This window comes from Podarcis cretensis, assembly GCF_951804945.1.
Source record: "Podarcis cretensis genome assembly, chromosome: 7".
Taxonomy (NCBI): domain Eukaryota; kingdom Metazoa; phylum Chordata; class Lepidosauria; order Squamata; family Lacertidae; genus Podarcis; species Podarcis cretensis.
Genome location: NC_137176.1, coordinates 86305702 through 86332514, shown reverse-complemented (window position 1 = coordinate 86332514; position 26813 = coordinate 86305702). Strand labels below are relative to the sequence as shown.

Here is a 26813-nt window from a genome sequence, read left to right as displayed (position 1 = left end):
GGAACATGGGGGAACAGCCTGAAATGAGTGGGGGGAAGGATCTTGCAAAAGAGAAAGCTTTGCTGATCTAAGATGTGGGCTTGGAAAGGAAATGTCTGCATCCATAAAGGGAATGAGTTTTCCCTTGATTCTCTTCTTTTATTGGCAGCTCTTAGGAAGCAGATCTTACCGCATTCAACAAATGAGCACACAGCCCTGTGAGTTAGATGTCATTCCCATTAATGGCAGCTCCTCTCACAAGATTTGCAGTCTTGAGTCATTAAAAGGCAGCATTCCATCAATGGGCCTCTGACATAACAGAATTCACTTCTCTTAAGAGCCCCACTATGACTGATTTTGCCATTAAGTGTAATGTCTTCTGATCTGTGTATTATCCAACACACTGTCAGAAGAGAAGTTTCCATTGAAAGATGAGACATGGGGGAGCCAGCTTCTGTTTTAAATGTCATCAACTGTGAACAATGCTCAGCTATGCTCAGCATTGTTGTAACCAGGTACATCAATGGTACCTGCATCTGGACCTAGTTGCTTGAGCACATTTATGGCATTGCGACATCCCACACTGGGCTTGCTGCTAAGGACTCATCACAGCCCATCACTGATGCCTATCCTGGGCCCTTACGAAACCAAATGTTTCCCAAACCTCATTCCTATTGGGAAGCTTGGTTTGAGAGGCACCATTTACAATCCTCAGAATGCCCTTATGTAATGCTGCCCTTGGGCATTGTGGGGAATATAAATGGTGTTCCACCCAAATGGTCCTTTCACTAAGTCCTATCACTTTCATTTCCAACTGAGAACCTCACTGAAGCTGCCACTTTAATTGGCCACAGTTCTCAAGGGTGATGCTGCATCAGGGCATTGTGGGAAGTTTCAATAGTGGACTGTTGCTGCCCACTACTGTTGAGTAATCCCATTAGGAAGGCAGAGTTACCACCACAGAGCTCTTTCCTGATGGCCCCCTCAAACCTACAGCTGGCCTTCCTTGAGTGAGAAGCTGGAAGAGGTGAAAGCTACAATCTGGAGTGCAGCGGGGAGAAAAACATTGCTATATTTACCACTCAAATAGAGAAGACATATGAAGTGGGGAGCCACCTGAAATTATGGAAGTCCCCTGTGTATTGGAAAATCTGAGCTTCTACATGGCAGAGATTGTCATGGTTGGAGGCAGCGATGCTTTTAAATACCGGCTGATGGAAATTGAAGAAGGGGAGAGGGCTTGGGTCCTACTTATGGGTTCCCCACGGGCATCTGGGTAGCCACTTTGTGAACAGGATGCTGAACTGACCCAACAGGCTTTTCTCGCATTCTTATGAATAGAATCCTTCTCCCCACTTCACACAATTGTCCTCTGACTCATGGAGAGCAAGAATGTCAACAAGGGTAGCAGAGCTGGCAGGCTAATTCCCATCTCCCCAGCGTGATTATTCCAATGCACATCAGAACACCTAATTGGGGCTCTGGAGAATATAGCACTTGCACTGATTTTTTTACATCGAAATTTTCATTTCTTGTAGCAATTATCAGGGCCTGGTATAATGTTGGTTCTTTCCAAAGATTCATTCCTAGTATAATGGAAGTTTGTCAGCACACTCATCTGTCAAATATTACTGGGAGTCATCTACCTGTTGCATCAACCCTGAGCTTTGCACTTTGGGAATAAAACTTGGCAGGGCAGTCCATCTGGTCCTGGCTGTCAATATTCAGTATTTTCTTCATGAAGCATTCACTCTCAGAGACCTGGACATTCAAGGATGGCAATTTTCCTATTTAAATAGGAGGAATTGGCCTGTTTACAGAATGGCCCTTTGGTAGGGATCATCAGGTTCAGAATAACCCAGCTCTCCTTGTTCCTTACTCAACCATAATAGCAAAATAGGAAGCTTATCCGTTTAGCATAATATTGTCAACAGCGACCAGCAGCTCTCCAGTTCTTGAGACAGGTCTCTTCCAGTCCTAAATGGAGATGCTGAGGATCAAAGCTGAGAACTTTTGCAGGCAAAAGTGCTGTGGATCTGAGACACAGCCTTCCCCATTATAGTTTGCTAACCTACAGTACTGTGCGGTCAATGGACTAGGCTAGACCCACAAATGTTCCCCCAGGACCTTCCCAAAGCCCGGGAACCTTCTGCCTGGCTTAAGGAGGGAGGCACAATGCTCACGCATGACACCAGGACATCAGAAATCATATGCATGATGTCGGCCCCCCTCACCAATCACCCTCGCAGGCTGGTGCCTCTGGCCCTAACTGTTCCCCTACAGAAAATTTCACCATGCGTCACTGCTAACGTTCTGCATCTAAAGTAGATGGATTTAGACACACATGCAGACATGGCCTTAGGGCCTAGACGTGTGTCCAAAATCAACCAGGTACAGTCTTACCCAGAAGCCACTTTTTTCTGTTTTTACAGTGAGGGCACAAGTGAGCACATATCAAGATGGCGACCCTGATAATGGATGACTTTAGGGGACTTACTCCAGATTCTTAGAACGGTCAAAACACTATCCGATTCAGTCCAAGTTTCTGCCAATCTGGTTAAGAGTTTTCCCACGTGGAATTCATCTTTGGGAGAATGCAACAGTTTGGGCCTCTCCTATATTCATAGCGTCACATACCAAGCTGGACCAATTTTTTTAATTAGTGTTCCTAACTCTCTGGGATCTAAATGTAAATTCACTTTTCTCCTGGCACGATTCCATCCTGCTTTAATAATGGGAATTGTACCAGGTTACCAAGAAGGAAATAATTTAATGAACCCCAAGATAATAAATCCTCATTTAGAAATGAGATGAGACCATCCCTCATAGATTTTAAATCTATACCTGAATGATAAAGTGATTTATTTATTTTATCCCCTTTGCTGCTTCACTCTTCCAAAGCAAAAGGATAGCAGGTAAAATGGCTTGCGAAGAGAGCGGTGCAAAATTCCTTTTTGGAAGGAATATATAATTATTTCCCAAGTTGACGCTGCTCATTTGGAAAGGTAAGCTGTGCAAAATTGCCTCAGACACAAATCCAGCAAAAGAGCACAGATGGGGACGCTCCATGGGCTTGCCAGAAAGTTATTTTCTGATCATCTAATTCCCCCAAACTGGCAATTAGATTTTGCGATGGCTGAAACATAAATCTTGAGGAATGAGCCACTGTGAATGCACTCCCTCAGTGAGCTTTCATTAGCTGCCTTGTTCCATTAGCCGCAAGAGAACACAGAAGAACATATCTTGGACCCAGGGCTGGATTAACTGCTAAAGGCAGAAAATTCTGAAGTGCACCGCTGGTTTAGTGTATCCAAGGCTCCATGCATGTCATTTTGCTATCGCAGCAGGACTTCTGTTTCCTCTCCTTCACCCACATGCTTCCCTAATAATAATAATAATAATAATAATAATTTATTATTTGTACCCCACCCATCTGGCTGGGTTTCCCCAGCCACTCTAGGCTGTTTCCAACAGAATATTAAAATACAATAGTCTATTAAACATTAAAAGCTTCACTAAACGGGGCTGCCTTCAGATGTCTTCTAAAAGTCTGGTAGTTGTTCTTCTCTTTGACATCTGGTGGGAGGGCGTTCCACAGGGCGGGTGCCACTACCGAGAAGGCCCTCTGCCTGGTTCCCTGTAACTTGGCTTCTCGCAGGGTGGGAACTGTCAGAAGGCCCTCAGCGCTGGACCTCAGTGTCCGGGCAGAACGATGGGGGTGGAGACGATCCTTCAGGTATACTGGACAGAGGCCGTTTAGGGCTTTAAAGGTCAGCACCAACACTTTGAATTGTGTTCGGAAATGTGCTCTGGAGTGTTCCCCATCTTGAGGATGCATGGGGGGGGGGCTGGATAAGGCAGGGACAGGAAAAGAAGCTTCCTTGTACGCACAGAAGTCAGTTGTATCAGCCGCACTGCAGCATTCTTCTCTTTCCATCCCCATGTATCCTCATCCCCTTCGTCCTTCCCATGATGTCTACTGACTTTTGGCAGGGGGCAGGGTACTTAATTTTTTTCCTAACCTGCCAAGGGTAGAAAATTCATTAAACAATTCAACAGTCTAATGAGAGAGAGAAACAAAAACCCTGGAACCAATAAAACAGAGTAAGCAGCACCAAAATCGGCAACTAATCTACTTTTGGAAGAACTGTTTTAATCCCCCCCCCCCCCATATGAAAGTAAACATACTTAATTATGGGATGTCTTTGAAAACTTCATGGCAACAGTCGTAAAGGGCCTGTTGATATTTTTGTGTCATGAATGAGGAAATTTTGTTAGATTCACATTTTTATGTGAGCCTTTTGTGAAAGTAGTCTCAGTTGTGCTTCTTGAACTGGTCTTTGACCGTAATAATAAATTATTTTTATTGCATGTCAAGGTGCCCAGGGCCACCCCAAATAACTCACACATCACACAGAAATTTTGTTTAAGGTTTTTGGCATAATTTTGGCCAGAACTTTATTAAATACAAAAATGTGAGTGGTTGCTTAGGCATTGGTTGCGACTATCTGCCCCCCCCCCCAGAAAAGGGGAATACACTTGGGGGTAGGGACAGAGCAGGGAACCTGCCCTCAGCCCTCCCCAAATGCAACCAGGGGCTCTTGCATGGCCCTAGCCCCTTGACAGGGTTCAGACAAAAGCAATAGTGAGCCCCTGTATTCCTTTAATGGAACCCCTTGCAGCTGCAGCATTAGAGGGGCAGGCACAGCCAATCCATGCCCCTCAACCAACCAAACCATAAACCAATGCCTAACCGCAACCTTACAAGTTGTGACGATTTGCTACGCAGTAGGCAAAAACCAAATGGCCCCAGCCAATCAGCCAGATGGACAAAATTCCTACCAGGCCCCCGCTCCAAAGCAGACGACCCCATGACAGGCATAGCAAGGTCAAAGCGAACAACCCTATTCTAGGGAGGGAGGGACGGGCAATCCAATGCACGGGCAAAAAGAGGAAGCTCTATGCCTCGTGCAGGGAGTTTTAGCATTTCTGGCTGTCAATCAACAAATGACAACATTAACTTCTTCCCAACAACAAGGGAAGCCCAATCACAACTGTGGTCAATGATCAATTAGGCCGCCCCACAACTTTGGAGTGTCCTGTTGGCCTCCACCGCAACACGTGCTCTCCATGAAGGAGAACACGCTTTATTGATGTGAGCATACCTGATTCAGACTTCCTGAACTGAATGTACGGAAACAGCTATCCTTCATAATTCAGACATGTCCAAATTTTGCAATGTAGTTCGGCATCTGGTTGGATGGTGTGAGAACAGGAAGCTGGTCTAGATTGGACATCAGCTCAATTTCGGCAGGCCCCTTTTGCATTCTGTAAATGTCTGAGTTTGATGGTCTGAGTTTAACAAAGAGTAAAACTATAATTGCCAGGAAAGGTAAATCATATTTGTTTCAAAAACAACATATATTTCTGACTGTCAGGTTGCCTCCTGTTTATTCAAAGGGTACATTTGCAGGCTCTGAGTCGCACGACATAATTGCCAGCTTTCTCTATCTTGCTCTCAGGCAGGATATCATTTTGTACTGTGTTACATCTACAGGTATAATTTTTCCTGGGGAGTCTCTTCAGTTGCATTCTAGAAAGAGATCGTTTATATAATCTGGCAGATCTATGTATCTTTATTATTATTTGTTAAGCTCTCCCCAGGATTGAGACTTGTGATAGAGAGCTATTGTTGCTGCCTGCTTTTCAAGAGCAATCAGATGTTCTGTTCAGGGCAATCTCTTCTTCTTCCTCAAAATGCACAGAAGGTTAAGAAATTAAAAACACAAAAAGAGCCTTCTGAATCAGGCCAGTTGGCCCATCTAGCTCAGCATAGAATCATAGAGTTGGAAGAGACCCTGAGGAACATCGAGTTCAACCCCCTGTAATGCAGGAATATGCAGCTGTCCCAAACAGGGAAATGAACTTGCAACTTTGGCATTAACAGCACCATGCCCTAACCCAGTGGTTCTCAACCTGTGGGTCCCCAGATGTTGTTGGACTACAACTCCCATCATCCCTGAACTCTGGCTTTGCTAGCTAGGGGTGATGGGAGCTGTAGTTCAACAACATCTGGGGACCCACAAGTTGAGAAAGGCTGCCCTAACCAAATGAGCTAGCATCATCTTGTTCTTACACTGGCCAAACACATTCTTTTAGGAAGCACACAAGCAGGAAATGAGCTCATCAGCCATCTTGCCCGCTGTGATTCCCAGCAACTGGAAGTCCCAAAATACCGGCTCAGACCGTGGAAGTAGAACATAGCTATAGTAGCTGCTGATAGCCTTGTCCTCCGTGAAAAGAGAAAGGTTCAGCAAGAAGAAGGGGTAGACTGGTGACAATCAAAGTCTGCTCCAGAGGGTCCTCTTAGACTTCTGCTTTGTTTATAGGACAGAAATTCCCTACCCTTTCCCCCGTGTAGCCCAAACCATGGAAATTCAAAATACAGTGGTGCCTCGCAAGATGAAAAGAATCCATTCTGCGAGTCTCTTCATCTAGCGGTTTTTTCGTCTTGCGAAGCAAGCCCATTGACGGTTTAGCAGATTAGCGCTAATAGCGGTTTAGCGGCTTTTAGCGGCTTATCAGATAAGCGAATAAGCGGCTTAGCGGCTTAGAAAAAGGGGGGGGGAAGGAAAAAGAACCCGCAGGAACTCGCAAGACATTTTCGTCTTGCGAAGCAAGCCCATAGGAAATTCGTTTTGTGAAGCGCCTCCAAAACGGAAAACTCTTTTGTCTAGCAAGTTTTCCGTCTTGCGAGGCATTCGTCTTGCGGGGCGCCACTGTAATGCTCTGGTGCAGATTTTGAGAGTCTATGAGAAAAGGAAGTGGAAGTCCCATAGCGTTAGCAGGACTCACCATTTTAAATGCTTGCGGTTTAAAACACAAGTATTTTGTGCGTAGACTTTTGGTGCATTCTTTCCAAAGTCCCGCAGAACCTGGGCAGAAATGGCCTTTGACTGAGCACCAACGAGGCTGAAACAGGATGGAAATAGCTGCTCAGCCTGTCTCTGTGTTATAGATGATGTGTGTGTTCAGTGCCTGATTTTGTAGTCGTTTTAACATTGCCATTTTTGAAGTTGGTGTAATTTTTGTGTGAATCACCTCAGGGACCATCGTGGGGGCAAATGGGCTCTGTCAGACTGGCATACTATCTATGGTATCTGTCTGTCTGGCTGTCCATCTGTCTCATGAACCTCATGAACACAAGATATCTTAGTACCATATAAACTGAAGACGGAACAAGTTCATGCTTTTTTTTTTTTCTGAGACAGAGTAATCAAACCAGGAACTGGGCTTGTGTGTCATCTCTTGATGTGGTTAGTCACTTTTTTAAAATTCTGTTTCTTTTTCAGGGTAAGAAGGGTGATGTTGGTGTTCCAGGAGTTGATGGATTGTCTGGACCTCCGGTAACTAAATGGCATAAATTATACACTTATTTTCAAAAGACCTGACTTTTCATTTAGTGTTCAAGGAGAGCCAGCAAACCCATGCTCTCAGGAGTTACATTTATAATATATATCTTATAGCTAGCCTTGCTATGCTAGTTATTGGGGCAGAAAATGCTGATAAAGCATTCAATTTAGCATTCACCCATTCTAGCTTGCAATTTGCTGTTAATTCAGAGTGCACAGAACTCAAAGCCAAGGTATGGTAACTGGAAAGCTCCATTGTTTTCCTTCCTTCCAGGCCAGCATTGGAGTATAAAAGGTATACTGACCTTTTCCTACCCCATGCTTACCCTAGTTTATGCACATCTCCCTTTCCCCAAAACATTCAAATAATAATAATAATAATAATAATAATAATAATAATAATAATAATTTATTATTTATACCCCACCTATCTGGCTGGGTCCCCCCCCAGCCACTCTGGGCAGCCTCCAACAAAACACTAAAATACAATAACCTATTAAACATTAAAAGCTTCCCTAAACAGGACTGCCTTTAGATGTCTTCTAAATGTCAGGTATTTATTTTTCTCTTTGACATCTGGTGGGAGGGCGTTCCACAGGGCGGGTGCCACTACCAAGAAGGCCCTCTGCCTGGTTCCCTGTAACTTGGCTTCTCGCAGTGAGGGAACCGCCAGAAGGCCCTCAGCGCTGGACCTCAGTGTCCAGGCAGAATGATGGAGATGGAGATGCTGCTTCAGGTATACTGGACCGAGGCCGTTTAGGGCTTTAAAGGTCAGCACCAACACTTTGAATTGTGCTCGGAAACGTACTGGGAGCCAGTGTAGGTCTTTCAAGACCGGTGTTATATGGTCTTGGCGGCTGCTCCCAGTCACCAGTCTATTTGCCACGTTCTGGATTAAACATGAAAATGAAATAAATTTGTGGTTGGAAAGACATGCATCACTGAGGTCCATTAATAAGCGATTTGACCTGGTAGTGCCTCTCAAATGTACTTTCCTCTTCAAGCTTGCTCCTACCTGCCATGTAATATTATGTAGAAGCACCATAAAGACAAGTTCCCACTTAGTGGGGATGCTAGTGTGTTGCCATAGCAGCAACCAAGTATCCTCTGGCAGCTTAAAGATGAAAGCTGGACTCATAACCTGGAAGCAAGGCCCATGAGCTGTGATTCCTGCAGGAGGTTCGACCAGATGAAGCTTTGGGTCCCTGTGCAACTCTACAATTCTATGATTCTACCATGCTTTGAACTCAGTGGGTCATACTTCTGAGTAGCCACCAAGAAGAATGTACTTCAGCATGTAGATGGTGCCATAAGGTTTCACAAGCCAGAGAATGTGATGAAGTGAACTTTCTGGACCATAAGAGTTATTCCGCCATAAAAGCATAATCTTTAAGGTTCCACGAGACTCTTTACTGTTTTTTCCTAAAATAAGAACAAAAAACAAAAGGAGTGGGGAAAGCTTACAACTCATGATGTAGAAAAATGCTTGAACATTGTTTGTGCATGTTGTTTGTGTTGAAATCTGTATATATGATGATGATTTGATTCAGGTCACAGTGCTGGAAAGCAACAAAAATGAAAATAAAAGCTTTTCAGCATGAGGCAAAGAAATCACAAACTTCTACCCTTCTATTAAGTTACAAATTTAAACAAATGGCTCCTTGCCTTCTTGCCGAAAACTCGCTCTGCTCTCCAGAGGGAACTGCTATGTAGAAATACAGTCATGTTCCACATACTGATAGCCTCTGGGCACTTCTGGGCACTCTTGTTTTGTTTTTTGTTTAGTAGAGAAAGCTATTTATTTTCTGAAATAATGTTGGCCCACGGCTCATGAGGCCACCTCGCTTAATAATCTGGGACTTGGCTCAGTTGTGGTATTATGAAGCAAACACTTAAGATGATTAAAAAGGCAAAGGAGTCAGCTGCACTGGGCTGTTGCTGTGTAATGGCCGAGTATTTAGCATTTTGCTGTAATTTTCCAGCTATTATATTAGTGTCCAAGGCCAGTTTTGAGCAGACAATAGCTATTTTGCTTGCCGTGGTTTCCCATTAGCATAAGCATCCAAGGACCTCACAAACTTAGCACTGTTGCTTCAGTTCAAATTCCCTTGTGAGTATGTGTGTGTGTAAAGGAAGATTTGCATTTTAGGCCAACATGCTTTATAGGGCTTAAAGGGACCTTTTAAAAAAAGAAGTTTGCCGCTGATTTACCTTATGGTCCTATGCATGTTTACTTAGAAGTAAGCTTCTGAAGTTGTCAGTTCTTTTTCTTCCTCTCCTTCTCCTCTTCCTCCTCTTCCTATTATTAATATTAACCTACCAATCTGAAGTCCCACGGCAAGTTGCAACAATTAAAACACAATATTCAAAAGAGTTTTAAACAACTCTTTTCAATTGCAGTAATGAGGTGTGTCCTAAAAATACACATCTCAAGTGTCAAAAGCGAGAGTTAAGAGGTTAACGGGGGGGAAAGGCCCATCTGAGTGAGTAAGACTTTCTTCTGGGTATGTATGGTTGCGCTGTAGGATTCTTTTGGGACCTAATGGGACTTCCTGTCCTGTTTCCTTTTCCTTTTCCCCTATTATTCCTAGTCAAAGGTTTTGTGTAAATGGATGGCTCCTCCATAAGTGCAGCACAAATGCCTTTTGACATTTACAGCATGCCAACATTCTGCAGGTGCAATTTAACATATTTGCCTGAGCCTCCACGGAATTGTGTGCCATCTGTCCCATATTTTATTATAATTTTCCATCAAGTCATTCTCTTTGTCCTTTGCCTACCCTTTTCCAATGTATAACCCCATATTCCATCCAGAGTTTCTTTACTGTTTAATACAACAGTCAGCAGACTGTTTAATACAATATGTGTTCATTTTATCAACCCTACCTATTTTGGAAACCATTCCTTTCTTCGCCTGTGTTGACAATTCTTAAAATCTAACTTCTTTCCTTAATCTGTTTCCAGTTAGCATGCTTCCTATGCAGACCCTCAGCTGAAACTATCTTATATGACCAATTTTCTAACCAACTCCTGTTATGAACAAATACAATCACTTTAGAACCAGGGTTATATCCAGCAGAGTTCTACTCAGACGAGATGTACTGAAATGAATTGTATATTAATTCCCATTGGCTTTCCTGGCAAAACCCAATACCTAGGGAGGAATTCAATACCACCCTAATTTTGAGTTGTTCAGTGGTGCACTAGTTGCACTGGTGAGATGGTTTGCACAAGGCAAGGCAGCAAAAAGCTAGCATGGTTCTTGTGGCTGGTTGCACACAACATATTTTTGCAGTCCTATTACTTCCTGCTGTACAAGCTGTTTCTCAAGAAATTTCCACTAGCACATCTGTTGCACGGGATCTCATAATTCCATCCTTAAACTAGCACAACAGCTGGGAGCCAGGGAACATTGGATCTGGGACCTTACATACCAAGAGGACAGGAATTTCCCCTGTTTGGTGCATATTTGTTTCAATAAGGTTTGCTCAGAAAATTCAAATAAAATGGCTTATTCCAGATTCCAATTATTGCTTATTGTTCTGTGAAAATAATTGCAAATGTTAGGGTCTTTCCAACGGTTGGCTTAACAAATGCATAATTGCTGCTCTGGTGGAGGTAGGGAACTGGAGAATTTATCTAAGAAATCTTGCTGGTTTGATTGAAACCAGGAGTATAACATGATGACTAAGGGAATCGTAGTTGATTATTCTAATAAGTGGTGATCAAAAGTATTTGTAGCTCAATGGTACGACATCCATTTTCCTTGCAGAAGGTCTTAGGCTCGATCCTTGGCATCTCCAGGTAGGGCCCAGTGTGGTGTAGTGGTTAAGAGCAGTGGACTCGTAATCTGGTGAACTGAGTTCGATTCCCCGCTCCTCCACATGCAGCAGCTGGGTGACCTTGGGCTAGTCACACTTCTCTGGAGTCTCTCAGCCTCACTCACCTCACAGAGTGTTTGTTGTGGGGGAGGAAGGGAAAGGAGATTGTTAGCCGCTTTGAGACTCCTTCGGGTAGTGATAAAGCGGGATATCAAATCCAAACTCTTCTTCTTCTTCGAGAGGATCCTGTCTGAAACCTTGGATCCTCAGGGGAAATAATGAACTAGACTGGACCAATGGTCTGGCTCAGGTTAAGGACCTTTCCCCCTATGTTCTAAAAAATTGATTAAATCAGCACAAATTAAATTTACATAAGACTACTAGCCCCTCCTGCATGAAAGTGAATGTTCCTGCATCTCATATTACTGGCATGCCATCAGCAGTTTTTTAAAATAACTATAAGATGAAAAAATATTGTTAAAGTATTGCCTGATTAACTGGAAATGCTAAAGTTTTTAGCTGATTAAAAAAAGATTTACCTTGATCACTGCAGCAATGTATTAATCATGCATTGCAGCCCTAATTTAAGCTCTTTTGGCTTCCCTTGAAATTTATTGAATGTTTCTCCTTACACAGGAGCCTCCCAGTTTCGTTGGGTTTTTCTTTTTCTTTCAGTGGGAAGTGTAGTTCTAAGACGCATCAAGTCTTCGCCGCCCTCAGATCCCAAACAGGGCATTCGGCTCTAGGGGGAAACAGGTGACACCATCAGTACAGTCAATGAGCAAATAGAATCAGTGCTTCCTACAGCTGCCATGGAAGTGTCTAAACCCCAACTTCAAGAAACCTTATTAGATAACTAAGTTCTCATTGCCTCCATGCAAGGATCCTCAAAATTCAATTTCACATTTTAAATTCATCACATTTCACGGCAGTTCTAATGCTGACATCCTATTCCTAGCAAGTGCTTCAGTCTTAAGAAAGTGTATTCTTTCTTTGGCAATCACTCGTAGCTGAGTAAGATTGTCTTCCATCAACACGGTTTTAACAATGAGTCTGTAAGTTACTGTGGAGGCCAATTCTGGATCCACACGTCCTTCCACAGTGGGGACATTGGTTTCCGGGTGGCAGTTGATCACGGTGTGGATTTGCCAAGTGTGCCTTCCTCTTAGCATGTTTCTCCCTTGTGTCCTGAGTTTGAGTGTCTTCAAAGCCCATGACACATTTGGTAAAGGCTGTTCTCTAACTGAAGCACTCACAGGCAAGTGTTTCCCAATTGTTGGTGTTTATACTACATTTTTTAAAAATTTGCCTTGCGGCAGTCTTTAAACCTCTTTTGTTTACCACCAGCATTATGCTTTCCATTTTTAAGTTCAGAATAGAGTAGTTGCTTTGGAAGACAATAATCAGGAATCTGCACAACATGACCAGTCCAACGAAGTTGATGTTGAAGAATCATTGCTTCAACACTGGTGATCTATACTTCTTCCAGTACACTGACATTAGTTCGCCTGTCTTCCCAAGTGATGTGTAAAAGTGTATTACACTGAGTCAGACAATTGGTCCAATCGAGTTCATTATTATCTACATCAGTGTTTCCCAAACTTGGGTTTCCAGCTGTATTTGGACTACAGTTCTCATCATCCCTGACCAGTGGTCCTGCTAGATAGGGATGATGGGAGTTGTAGTCCACAAACAGCTGGTGACCCACGTTTGGGGAACCCTGGTCTACATTGACTGGCAGTGCCTTTCCATGGTTTCAGGAAGAAATTTCTACCATCTAGCTCACTATTGTATACAATGACTAGCAGTTATTCTCTGGAATGTCAGTCCAATCGACTTTCCCAGCCCTACTTGGAGAAGCCAGGAACTGAACCTGGGATCTTGTGCATGCTCTGCTGCTGAGCTATAGCCCTCTTAGGCATGTCACATATTTTCAGCACTCAAAAGTATCACACTATTTTCATCACTGGATAACTTTCCCTCCACCGTTGTGTCTCTCTCTGTGTGTGTGCTTGTTTCAGTTTTGTTTCCATTCCTGGTCCCTTTGCCCCCTCTAGTGACAAGATGCTCTAAAGCAACATGTGCAGTTTTCAAGTCTGTGTGAATTATACTTTCCCAAAATAGTTTGCACATCTTCTCAGTCTTCGGAGTCAGCTCCTACTATTACCCCCTCCACTGTCCTGTCTCCATTTTATTTTATTCTGTCTAATTCAAGGGTAGGGTACCTTATATCCTGAACCCTGGAGGGCCAAATTTGGCAGGTGGCCAAGACCCTTGACACACACATACACAAACCCAACAGGTAATGCTGTACTTTGAAGTTCCAGCTATTGGGACTTCAAATCACAGTGCAGCACTCTTCAAACGTCCTTTTACTGGTGAGTGGAGGTCACATCCTGCTGTTTGGGCTGTGCACACCAGTTCCCTCTCAGCTGATATCAACCCCCTCCATTAGAATACCATCATCTGTCTGGCAGGTGGCCATGGTTTCTTCTTCTTCTTTTTAATGACCTCATAAGCCAAATTTGACACACACACACCCCAGTGCAAAAATTGTCCTTTGGGGTGGAGAACCTGGGATTTGAGGCACATTCAAACCTTCTTTTTCGGGTTAGACCAAGGGTGCAGAACCTCCACCCTTGGTGTAATTTCAAAAGGAGGAGGTTTGAATGTGCCCAAAACCTTGAGCCACTCACTGCTCCATCACCTGTTAGTTTTATGGAAATTATTCATCATGAACAGACTAGGTTGCTAGCGTGCTACTGCAATCAAGTTAGAAAACACAAGGTGAAAATGGAATGCAATATTTTTTAAGGTGTAGGCATATAAAACCAACTGAACAAATATTTATGCCTGTATATTTCAAAGTATTATGTTGTGTTTGACTCTTTTGTAATCTAAGCTACCTTGATAGAGTTTGCTCTACGAGATGGCTATAAGTCCTTTAAACAGGAACCATTCAAGGGAGAAATTTAAGAGGTGGGACTTTTTCTACCAAAGAGCTGTAGTGATGTTGAAAACAGTATTCCTTGAATTTCCCTCCTGACATATGGCTGCTTAAGGATTTTGATGTATATTTTTTTTCCTCACAGGGTCCTCCAGGACCACCTGGAGTCGCTGGTCCTCCTGGGATTGCCGGCCCCCCAGTAAGAAATTTTCATTCATAAAAATTTGATATCATAAGGGCATCCTTCTGCTGCTTTAGATACAAAAGCAGCCCTCGTATGAGGCTGTTTTGAGCGGCAGATATTGGGTGTGGTTATGGGTGCCATGGTAAAGAGGGAGAGATCAGCCTATTTCAATCTTCATTATATGTCCATTTCCTGCAGAGGTTTTTTTTTTTTTTAAAGTTCCAAAACTTTGCATTTAAATTGCATGCATTCCCCCTAAATACACTCATACCTCGGGTTGAAGTAGCTTCAGGATGAGTATTTTCGGGTTGTGCTCCATGGCACCCCAGAAGTAACAGAGCATGTTACTTCCGGGTTTTGCCACTCGCACATGCGCAGACGGTCAAAATGACATCATGTGCATGTGCGGAAGTGGCGAATCGCGATGCGCAGATGTGGGATGCATTTGCTTCAGGATGCGAACGGGGCTCCGGAACGGATCCCGTTCGCATCCAGAGGTACCACTGTATATGCTTTTTTGCCTGCACTTTCACATAAAAAGCACAAATGCTAATGTCCTAAAATATGTGTTGCCCCCATAAGATGCCCGTGTTAAAATGCACATGTCGGGGGTAGACAGACTTCAGTCTTGTAGGATCCCCCTTCCCACAAAAAAATCCCTGAGATCCCCTAATTAGAACCTGGTGCAAAAGATTTATGGTTGAAATTAAATAATTCTGGATTCAGAACTAATTTGTGATTACCATATGTGAACAATTCGTCTATGCAAAAATCCACCCCTGGTTACCCCCAAGCTTTCTTCATTGCCATAATTTTGGTGGCAGAGCGAGTTGATTTCTTACCTCTATTGTTACAGAGTTGCGAGCCAGAATCTTTTGCCAACCTTTTGCCAGCACATGCAGATCTACCTTCTTTCCACCCAGCACAACTTACGCTAGCTATTTCTGCATGGGTGGTTGGTACTGGGTGGCAAAAAAGATGGCACTACAACTAATTGTTATCTTTCTTTTTGCTGTGACTGTTCTAGGGGCTGCCAGGAGAAATGGGGAGAAATGGACCCCCTGGACCCCCTGTAAGTGCTTGTGGGTTGTTGTTTTTCTACAGGATACATTCTAGAAAACATGCATGCATTCAGAATTAGATATATTGTAATTCTGGTTCTGGATCCTGTATCTTTTGAGTTTAGGGAAAGAAATGTGTGTGTTTCTGTGTGTGTGTTCAGGGAGGGGTAAAATAACCCCCCACTCACTTTCCCCCCTTTGCTAATAGCCTTAGAACTCACCTCTGCCTGCAAATTTCATCCAGTTCTGTCAAGAGATTTAGAAGCTTATTGGCATTGCCTTCAAATTTATTTCCAATAACCAAATAAATAAATAAAACTCAAAACTATTAAGGCACCTAAGAAAGAGAGGGGAACCCCTGTAACTATTTGTTGTTTTGGCAGGCTTTGTATACCTAAAAAGGTGTAGCATACCATCAAATTTCATGGGATTATCTTTTTTTTTTTAATTGTTGTTGTTGTTGTTTAGTCGTTTAGTCGTGTCCGACTCTTCGTGACCCCATGGACCAGAGCATGCCAGGCACTCCTGTCTTCCACTGCCTCCCGCAGTTTGGTCAGACTCATGTTTGTAGCTTCGAAGACACTGTCCAACCATCTCGTCCTCTGTCGTCCCCTTCTCCTTGTGCCCTCCATCTTTCCCAACATCAGGGTCTTTTCCAGGGAGTCTTCTCTTCTCATGAGGTGGCCAAAGTATTGGAGCCTCAGCTTCACGATCTGTCCTTCCAGTGAGCACTCAGGGCTGATTTCCTTAAGAATGGATCGGTTTGTTCTTCTTGCAGTCCATGGGACTCTCAAGAGTCTCCTCCAGCACCATAATTCAAAGGAATCAATTCTTCGGCGATCTGCCTTCTTTATGGTCCAGCTCTCGCTTCCATACATCACTACTGGGAAAACCATAGCTTTTACTATACGGACCTTTGTTGGCAAGGTGATGTCTCTACTTTTTAAGATGCTGTCTAGGTTTGTCATTGCTTTCCTCCCAAGAAGCAGGCGTCTCTTAATTTCGTGGCTGCTGTCACCATCTGCAGTGATCATGGAGCCCAAGAAAGTAAAATCTCTCACTGCCTCCATTTCTTCTCCTTCTATTTGCCAGGAGGTGATGGGACCAGTGGCCATGATCTTCGTTTTTTTGATGTTGAGCTTCAGACCATATTTTGCGCTCTCCTCTTTCACCCTCAATAAAAGCTTCTTTAATTCCTCCTCACTTTCTGCCATCAAGGTTGTGTCATCTGCATATCTGAGGTTGTTGATATTTCTTCCGGCAATCTTAATTCCGGCTAGGGATTCATCCAGCCCAGCCTTTCGCATGATGAATTCTGCATATAAGTTAAATAAGCAGGGAGACAAAATGCAGCCTTGTCGTACTCCTTTCCCAATTTTGAACCAGTCAGTTGTTCCATATCCAGTTCTAACTGTAGCTTCTTGTCCCACATAGAGATTTCTCAGGAGACAGATGAGGTGATCAGGCACTCCCATTTCTTTAAGAGCTTGCCATAGTTTGCTGTGGTCGACACAGTCAAAGGCTTTTGCATAGTCAATGAAGCAGAAGTAGATGTCTTTCTCGAACTCTCTAGCTTTCTCCATAATCCAGCGCATGTTTGCAATTTGGTCTCTGGTTCCTCTGCCTCTTCTAAATCCAGCTTGCACTTCTGGGAGTTCTCGGTCCACATACTGCTTGAGCCTTCCTTGTAGAATTTTAAGCATAACCTTGCGAGCGTGTGAAATGAGTGAAATTGTGCGGTAGTTGGAGCATTCTTTGGCACTGCCCTTCTTTGGGATTGGGATGTAGACTGATCTTCTCCAATCCTCTGGCCACTGCTGAGTTTTCCAAACTTGCTGGCATATTGAGTGTAGCACCTTAACAGCATCATCTTTTAAAATTTTAAATAGTTCAGCTGGAATACCATCACTTCCACTGGCCTTGTTATTTGCAGTGCTTTCTAAGGCCCATTTAACTTCACTCTCCAGGATGTCTGGCTCAAGGTCAGCAACCCCACTACCTGGGGTGTACGAGACATCCATATCTTTCTGGTATAATTCCTCTGTGTATTCTTGCCACCTCTTCTTGATGTCTTCTGCTTCTGTTAGGTCCTTACCACTTTTGTCCTTTATTATGGTAATCTTTGAACGAAATGTTCCTTTCATATCTCCAATTTTCTTGAACAGATCTCTGGTTCTTCCCGTTCTGTTGTTTTCCTCTATTTCTTTGCATTGCTCATTTAAGAAGGCCTTCTTATCTCTCCTTGCTATTTTTTGGAAATCTGCATTCAATTTCCTATATCTTTCTCTATCTCCCTCGCATTTTGCTTGCTTTCTCTCCCCCGCTATTTGTAAGGCCTCGTTGGACAGCCACTTTGCTTTCTTGCATTTCCTTTTCATTGGGATGGTTTTCGTTGCTGCCTCCTGTATAATGTTGCGAGCCTCCATCCATAGTTCTTCAGGCACTCTGTCCAGCAGATCTAAATCCTTAAACCTGTTCCTCACTTCCACTGTGTATTCATAAGGGATTTGACTTAGATTGTATCTTACCGGCCCAGTGGTTTTTCCTACTTTCTTCAGTTTAAGCTTGAATTTTGCTATAAGAAGCTGATGATCTGAGCCACAGTCAGCTCCAGGTCTTGTTTTTGCTGACTGTATCGAGCTTCTCCATCTTTGGCTGCAGAGAATATAATCAATCTGATTTCGATGCTGCCCATCTGGTGATGTCCACGTGTAGAGTCGTCTCTTATGTTGTTGGAAAAGTGTGTTTGTGATGACCAGCTTGTTCTCTTGACAGAACTCTATTAGCCTTTGCCCTGCTTCATTTTGCTCTCCAAGGCCAAACTTGCCAGTTGTTCCTTTTATCTCTTGGTTCCCTACTTTAGCATTCCAATCTCCTATAATGAGAAGAACATCCTTCTTTGGTGTCACTTCTATAAGGTGTTGTAAGTCTTCATAGGTAAAGGTAAAGGTACCCCTGCCCGTACGGGCCAGTCTTGACAGACTCTGGGGTTGTGCGCCCATCTCACTTAAGAGGCCAGGGGCCAACGCTGTCCGGAGACACTTCCGGGTCACGTGGCCAGCGTGACATCGCTGCTCTGGCGAGCCAGAGCCGCACACGGAAACGCCGTTTACCTTCCCGCTGGTAAGCGGTCCCTATTTATCTACTTGCACCCGGAGGTGCTTTCGAACTGCTAGGTTGGCAGGCGCTGGGACCGAGCAGCGGGAGCGCACCCCGCCGCAGGGATTCGAACCGCGACCTTTCAATCGGCAAATCCTAGGCGCTGAGGCTTTAACCCACAGCGCCACCTGCGTCCCATAGAATTGGTCTTCATAGAATTGGTCAATTTCAGTTTCTTCCGCACCAGTAGTTGGTGCATAAACTTGGATTACTGTTATGTTAAAAGGTCTGCCTTGGATTCGTATCGAGATCATTCTATCATTTTTGAGATTGCAACCCAGTACTGCTTTCGCAACTCTTTTGTTGACTATGAGGGCCACTCCATTTCTTTTGCGGGTTTCTTGCCCACAGTAGTAGATATGATGGTCATCCGAACTAAATTCGCCCATTCCCGTCCATTTTAGCTCACTGATGCCCAGGATGTCAATATTTATTCTTGCCATCTCATTTTTGACCACATCCAACTCACCCAGGTTCATGGTTCTTACATTCCAGGTTCCTATGCAATATTTTTCTTTACAGCATTGGACTTTCCATTCGCTTCCAGGCATATCCGCAACTGAACGTCCTTTCGGCTTTAGCCCAGCCGCTTCATCAGCTCTGGATCTACTTGTACTTGTCCTCCGCTCTTCCCCAGTAGCATGTTGGACGCCTTCTGACCTGAGGGGCTCATCTTCCAGCGTCATAACTTTTATATGCCTGTTGTCTTTGTCCATGGAGTTTTCTTGGCAGGGATACTGGAGTGGCTTGCCGGTTCCTCCTCCAGGTGGATCACGTTTGGTCAAAACTCTCCACTATGACCTGTTCATCTTGGGTGCCCTGCTCGGCATAGTTCATAGCTTCTCTGAGTTCTTCAAGCCCCTTCGCCACGGCAAGGCAGTGATCCATGAAGGATTTTTTTAATAGATTTTTATTAAGATTTTTAAAATTACATGAATAAAAAAAGAATAAAAAATACCCAGTTAAACAAAAAAGAAAACAAAACAATGCGTAAAAACAAATCACATCACAGAAAAAATAAATAAATAATAAAAGTAAGAAAAACAGACCAAAAAAAAAAAGCAAATCAAACCTTTACATAACTTTCTTTCTTTAGCTTTTTTCCTTGACCTCCTCACACCTCCCCTCTTTGTATTCTAGTTCAGATAGATATTTCAGCAAATCCTTCAAATTTCATGGGATTATCTTGCAAGTTTCAAAACCACAAGCAATTGGTTTGTTTCCCCTTCAAATCACCAGAGAAAACCTTGGATTTTTTAAATGTGAGGTTCCAAATCAGACCCTAGATGGAGTAGATAATGCCATTGAATAAACTAGCTTTTTGAACTGCCAGAGTGAGGTTCAAAAAGAATATTTTCTTTGGTGTACTTTCCTACACCAACTTAATATAATGCAAACCTTCATGAAAGTTTTGCTTTGTATATGTGTGTGTGTGTGTGTGTGTGTGTGTGTGCGCGCGCGCGCTTTGTTTTACTTGTACCTTTGGCATGGCTGACATCTAGTGGTCTTTCCTGAGATTACTCTGTTAAAGCTACATCATTGATGCAAAATGTGACCTTCCTAAACATGTTCAATTGTAGCTCTTTGAAAGGAGTAGGGAGTGCTTTATAATGTATGGCATGAATGTGTGGCCTTAGTCTAATCTATGGTGGTGTTTCCATGTCTTACAAGAAACACCTGCATTTCTCCATTTCTTTTATTTTGGATTTGTGGCTTTACTCCTGTTTCTCCTGGCTATGCTGCATTTATCTAAGTTTTGTTTCCTCCCTCTTTTTAGGGTTTACCTGGGAAACCTGGCCTAGATGGCTTACCTGGGCTGCCCGGCTCAAAAGTAAGTGAAGCTGGTGTAAAGTTGCTTTGCCTAACCCTGGCAGAGGGAAAACAAGCCTCTGGTGTGATGGTTAGAGTGTTGGACTATGACCTGGGAGACCAGAGTTTGAATTCCCACTCCACCATGAAGTTCACTGGGGCACGCCACCATCTCTTAGCCTAACCTACCTCAGAGGGTTGATGTGAGGATTAAATGAGGAGGAGGAGAACCATGTAGACCACCTTGAGCTCCATGGTAGATAGAGGTGGAATATAAATATAATTAAATAAATAAAGAGATAAAATAGCATTCTTTGCTAGATTTCCAGGCCGCATGACTAAGATGAATGGGCTTAGGATTCAGTTTAAATATAAAGGGACCCCTGATCATTAGGGCCCAGTCGTGGCCGACTCTGGGGTTGTAGCGCTCATCTTGCTTTACTGGCCGAGGGAGCCGGTGTACAGCTTCCGGGGCATGTGGCTAGCATGACTAAGCTGCTTTTGGCAAACCAGAGCAGCGCACAAAAACGCTGTTTACCTTCCCGTCGGAATGGTACCTATTTATCTACTTGCACTTTGACGTGCTTTCAAACTGCTAGGTTGGCAGGAGCAGGAACTGAGCAACGGGAGCTCACCCCATGGCGGGGATTCGAACCGCCGACCTTCTGATCGGCAAGTCCTAGGCTCAGTGGTTTAACCCGCAGCGCCACCCGTGTCCCAGGATTCAGTTTAGGTGCCTACTTTTTTCTTGCACCTCCAGAACACCCATTTGGGGGACTTATAGTAGCCATAACTGAACCAACTGCCCTCTCTTGGAGCCAGGATAAGCAAATTGCTCGGGTGTGTCCTTGGCTTAACATCACTGAGAATCAGCTGTGAATAAGCCAGCTGAACCGTAGATCTAAAAGGTAAACATAAAGGACCCTTAGAAGGTTAAGTCCAGTCAAAGGTGACTATGGGGTTGCAGTGTTCATTTCACTTTTTAGGCCGAGGGAGCCGGCGTTTGTCCACAGACAGTTTTCCGGGTCATGTGGCCAGCAGGGCTAAACCGCTTCTGGTGCAACGGGACTCTGTGATGGAAACCAGAGCGCACGGAAATGCTGTTTGCCTTTCTGCCGCAGTGGTACCTATTTATCTACTTGAACTGGCATGCTTTCAAACTGCTAGGTTGGCAGGAGCTGGGACAGAGTTACGGGAGCTCACTCTGTCACAGGGATTCGAACCGCCAACCTTCTGATCAGCAAGCCCAAGAGGCTCAGTGGTTTAGACCACAGTGCCAACTGCATCCCTCATGGTTGCCTTTGACTGGATTTAAACATCCAGGGGTCCTTTACCTTTACTTTTACATTTTTACCATAGTTCTGCTGCATCCTGACCTTCATATTCTTTTGGATCCTGCCATAGGATTACCTCTTTATTCCACCAAATGTTATTTTTTTGTTGGAATGGGTGATGGATGACTCCTCCTGCCTACCCATTCCAATAAACCTTCCCCACTCCCACAAGAAACACTGGGGGCACAGAACTCCCAGTTCTTTCATCAGTCAATAATTTTTATTCCATAGCAATGTTGGTGAGCTCTTATGCTGGATGTTTATTCAAACACATCCGTTTACTTTGCTATCTTTTGCTTGCATTGTCTACAGGGAGAACGTGGAGAAAGGGGAGAAGAAGGATTTCCTGGCAAAAATGGTTTGAAGGTAAACAACAGCAACAACAAAACACACCATTTCCTGCGGCTGATGTCAGCTGCATTTATTATCATCTGCTTTGCTCTCATGATCCAGACAGAAGTAACTAACTCCAGGCTTGGCTTGAACAAAACACACCCCTGTTCTCCGGTCCCACCCCCCAAAGGCAATTTTTTTGGATGGGGGAGACTTACAGTTTCCTCGGCTCAGCAAGTTGACCTGGGATGAGCAATTTATGTTGTCATATAGTTGGCTGAGCCATCCCAAATTATTATTATTATTATTATTAAGCCTTAAAATTACTGCAGTGTCTTCAACTGGTTGTTGCTGTGGACTGTTCCGTGACAGAGAATGGAACCAAGAACAATTCATCGTTCTTAAAGTTTTTGTTTAAAAGTGAAATGGAATTTTAAGAAATGGGAGAAATTGGCTGCCCTGGGTAGTCCACAGTAAACCTGTTTGTGCATTGAGGTCCCCAAGCCACCCCCCCAAATAACTCACAACGCACACTTAATTTTTGTTTAAGGTTTTTTGGCATAATTTTGGCCACAACTTTATTTAAATACAAAACCGTGAGTGGTTGTTTAGGCATTGGTTAAGACTATCTGTCCCCCCGCCTGGGCACCACCGAAAGATAGTGCGGGGGAAAGCAAGTCGGGGAGAAATGGAGCTGAGTCACAGAGCCTCAGTTCTCATCCGCATGCTCCCCGAAGGCTTGCCGGCCCTAGTCCCATTCCAGGGATTGGACGAAAAGATGGCAAGCCCCAGGATTCCTTTAATGGAATTCCCTTTCCGCAGCAACCATGGAGGGGCAGGCCCAGCCTATCCTAACCCCTCCTCCACCAATTTATAACCAATGCCTAACTGCAACCTTACAAGTTGTGACGATTTGCTACGCAGTAGGCAAAAACCAAATGGCCCAGCCAATCAGCCAGATGGCCAAAATTCCTACCAGGCCCCTGCCCCAACGGCAGACGACCCCATAATAGGCATAGCAAGGTCAATGCAACAACCCCTTACTCAAGGGCGGGTGGGCGGGTGATCCGTTGCACGAGGCAAAGAGAAAGCTCCAGGCTGCGTGCAGAGTATTTAAACATTTTACCCCTCCCACCAAAATTGCAACATAACTTTTACCCCAGCAACCCAGTGAACCAATCACTGCCCCAGGCCCTCTTTAGAGACCCTGCCTGGCAACAGAGGGGTGGCTCAGCAGACCCCACCGCAACACGTGCTCTCCATGAAGGAGAACACGCTTTATTTGATTTCACTTTTCCTCCTAGGGTGAAACAGGAGAGCCTGGACGTCCTGGACTAGTGGGAGAGAGGGTAAGTAGAAAAAATCCCTCCAAGCTATGGGAACAACAAAGCCAGATTAGAGCAACTTCGTTCTAGAGCTGCAGCTATTGGAGACAGGGCCCTCTGGAAAGTTGTTTCTGTTACTGAAGCAAGGACCCCTTCAAACCATTTTACACAATCCATAGTGATTTCAACAACATTTTTAACTGGAGTCCCCATCAAATTTGTCCAGAAGCTCAGCATGTGGATGTCTGAAAATAGAGTGATGTCAGATCCTGCAAGGTGGGGTTTAGCAGAAGCAATTTCTCGTGAGCTGGGTTCCAATACTCTTTTTTCATCCATCATAGGGTGAAGCTGGTCTCCCAGGCTCACCTGGTTTACCAGGACAGAGAGGAGAGAAAGGAGACCAGGTATGTTGTGTGTGTGAGAGTGTGAGTGTGAGTGTGAGTGTGAGTGATTTTTATTAAACTTTCTCTTTTACAATTTTGAATATTCATTTGAACAACCTTAAAATATCAATGACTTCCCTTCTTCTCTTTCCATGGTTCATTTTGCATAACATAAACCCCTTTATATTTTTCATAAACTCAACCATTCAGTATTCCATTATTACATCCATCAAAACTTATTTACACTGTTGAATTTATCTTAATGCTGCCAACGTTTTCAAGTGAACACAATTCCCCCCCCCAGATATTCAATAAATATTTTCCAATCTTCTTTAAACGTATGTTCTTCTTATTCTCTTATTCTATATGTTAGGTCCACAAGCTGTGCATATTCCATCAGTTTAAGTTGCCATTCGTCTTTAGCTGGGACCTCGCTTGTTTTCCATTTGGGGGCTAATGAAACACGAGCTGCAGTAGTGGCACAGAAATAGCCTTTCTAGACACCTGGGGATTTTCATCTGAATTATCCCCAACAAAAAGCACTCTGGGATTATTATTTTTTTGGAAAAGTTCTTTTCAACATTTTTTTCAATTCATTATGAATTGTTTCCCAATACTCTTTTACCCTTTTGCAGGTCCACCACATACGAAAGAACACTCTTTCATAGCTATGCCATTTTGAGGTGTTTAGTCTGGCTTGGACCTTGCAGAAAAGGAGAGCTCCATATTAAATTTATTTGGGCTATCCTTACTCTCTCCCACAACCTAGAATGCGGCTTCTCAGCAGTCAAAGCCAAGAAGATGGTGGCTTTTTAATGTTTGCTCTCTTCCTCTCGATTGACTGCCAGTGCTGCATTGAAGTCTGAATGTTCGATTTACTGCCACCAGTTGGCCATTTATATTGCAGCAGCAAATATATAGCGACTTTTGTTTTTGTTTACTCTGACAGAAAAGGTCTTTGCTACTCAACACAATAAAAATAATGATTAAAAACAACAACAACAACAACAACAACAACAACAACAACAACAACAACAACAACAACTGCACTTTCTTCTGTTCCTTTGCAGGGCGAAAAGGGAAGATCTGGACTCCCTGGTTTCAAAGGTGAAAGAGGTGACAAGGTGAGTTTCAACATTAGAGGGATTTTATGTTTATGAAATATTTGAAATGTGACACTGGCCAAGAATAAGGAGAAGGGTAAGATCTTGGATGAAGGAACTTGCTAGAGTACAACTGAGTAAGCTCAGGAGAGGGACGAGGAGGATCTGGTCTTCAAACCATTGTTTGCATTCTTTGTGTTAATTCTTGTACTATTTAGTTATTTATTTATAAATGTATTTATGTAACACCCCCCCAAAACAACAACAACAACACATCAGTGTGGTGTCCAATGCAATAAAAACATTTTAAAGCAAAAACATTTTAAAATGTCTGGCTACTCAGGGGACATTTTGAACAATTTCATAGAGTTGCTGGGGTGGAACAGAATGGGAAACACCCCAGCCCCCTTCCATCCATCAGTTTTATCCAAAACAAATACCCCAAAGATTGGTCCAGTCTTCCATACCCTCCAACATTTCTCGAATTAATAGAAAAAGTGGGACATTCCGGGATCAAATCAGAAACCGGGACAGCTTCTCTAAATCAGAGATGTCCCTAGAAAATAGGGACACTTGGATGGTCTGGTCTGTTGGGAATCTGAATAAGTGCAGCTATTCACACAGAGTCAATTAGGGTTTGGCAGACAGCCAAGGCAATGTGAAGGAGTAAGTCTGCCTGGTGATACAGAGGCATGGAGACAGCTCCATGATTGGTCAAGCTCTCTCATGGGAATAATGATTAATGGCCTACTAACTGGAATGTGTGTCAGTACGAGTTTGAGTGTAGGAGTTGTGAGTCGTGTATCAGAGAGCTAGCTAAAGATCTGTGTTCTGTTCTGTTCCTGTAAATAGTCCGCTGTATATAATAAACACCTAACTGCAAGTTCCTGGTTCCTGCTTCATCCATCCTGTCTGCAGCCAAGTTGCCAATTGCTATTGTGAACTCTGCGTTTACTCTGCTAGGTCTGGCTAAGGTCCTGCAACTAGTCATAAAGTTGCGAAACACCAAATAGGTTTTGCCAATATGGTCTTCAAAGGACATTAACCCAACACCCTCACAAAAAAAGGACTTAAAAGCATTGGGTAAAATTATAAGATATTAGTCCAGCATTACAAAAACAAAGCTGAGCTCAGGAATAACATAATAAAAGGGCAGAAATAAACATTTACTCCGCCTTCTTAAAGATATTTCATGTTTGGGCCCTGAGATCCTCCTTGGAGCTGGAGAATTCTTTAAGATGAAGGAACATGAGCTTTCAGTCTTGGCCCCACTGTGGTCCTAATCCAAACTGGAGGATGCACATGCTCTTTGCTCCAGGAAAAAAAACAACTTCAATTTTCACCACCTATTATTTTTCAAAACCATGCAATGATTTGATTAACACCATGTCTAGTTTGGCCCTAAACTGAATGAATGTCCTCTCTGATGAGCTGGACTGGAGTGGTCGTATCCCACAGGAATGGATTTTGACCTGTGTGTCAGTGTGACTGTTCTCTTTTGAAAGAAAACGATATGAAAATGATGTATAGATGGTATATAACACCAGTACAGATAGCAAAAATGTACAAAACTGGGTCAATGTTGGAAATGTAAAGAAATGTAAAGAAATGGAAGGGACCTTTTATCATATGTGGTGGGAATGTAGAGAAGTTAAAAAAAATGGGAAATGATATATAATGAACTGAAGAAAATCTTTAAAATTACATTTGTAAAAAAAACAAACACCAGAAGCATTTCTGTTAGGGATTGTAGGACAAGACCTGCCAAGGAAAACAAAGAATTTATTTATGTATACTACAACAGCGACAAGAGTCTTGATAGCACAAGGATGGAAGAATGAGGGAACCCCGACAAAGGAACAGTGGCAAGAGAAACTGATGAGCTTTGCAGAATTGGCTCAATTGGCATACAATTGGCATACAAACTGCGAGATAAGGACAACTGTAACTTTAAAGAAGAATG

At 43.4% G+C, this 26813-nt stretch overlaps 1 protein-coding gene across 2 annotated transcripts in view; it reads left to right on the top strand.

The window, feature by feature from the left end:
* Positions 1-26813, top strand: part of COL22A1 (collagen type XXII alpha 1 chain) — a 188388-nt gene that overhangs the window by 109409 nt on the left and 52166 nt on the right. For both annotated transcript variants that reach the window (XM_079984146.1, XM_079984147.1), the window contains 8 exons: positions 7332-7385; positions 14305-14358; positions 15371-15415; positions 20341-20394; positions 22019-22072; positions 23344-23388; positions 23706-23768; positions 24818-24871. In XM_079984146.1, coding sequence (XP_079840272.1) covers positions 7332-7385; positions 14305-14358; positions 15371-15415; positions 20341-20394; positions 22019-22072; positions 23344-23388; positions 23706-23768; positions 24818-24871 — 423 coding nt within the window. The remainder of the gene's footprint in view (positions 1-7331; positions 7386-14304; positions 14359-15370; positions 15416-20340; positions 20395-22018; positions 22073-23343; positions 23389-23705; positions 23769-24817; positions 24872-26813) is intronic.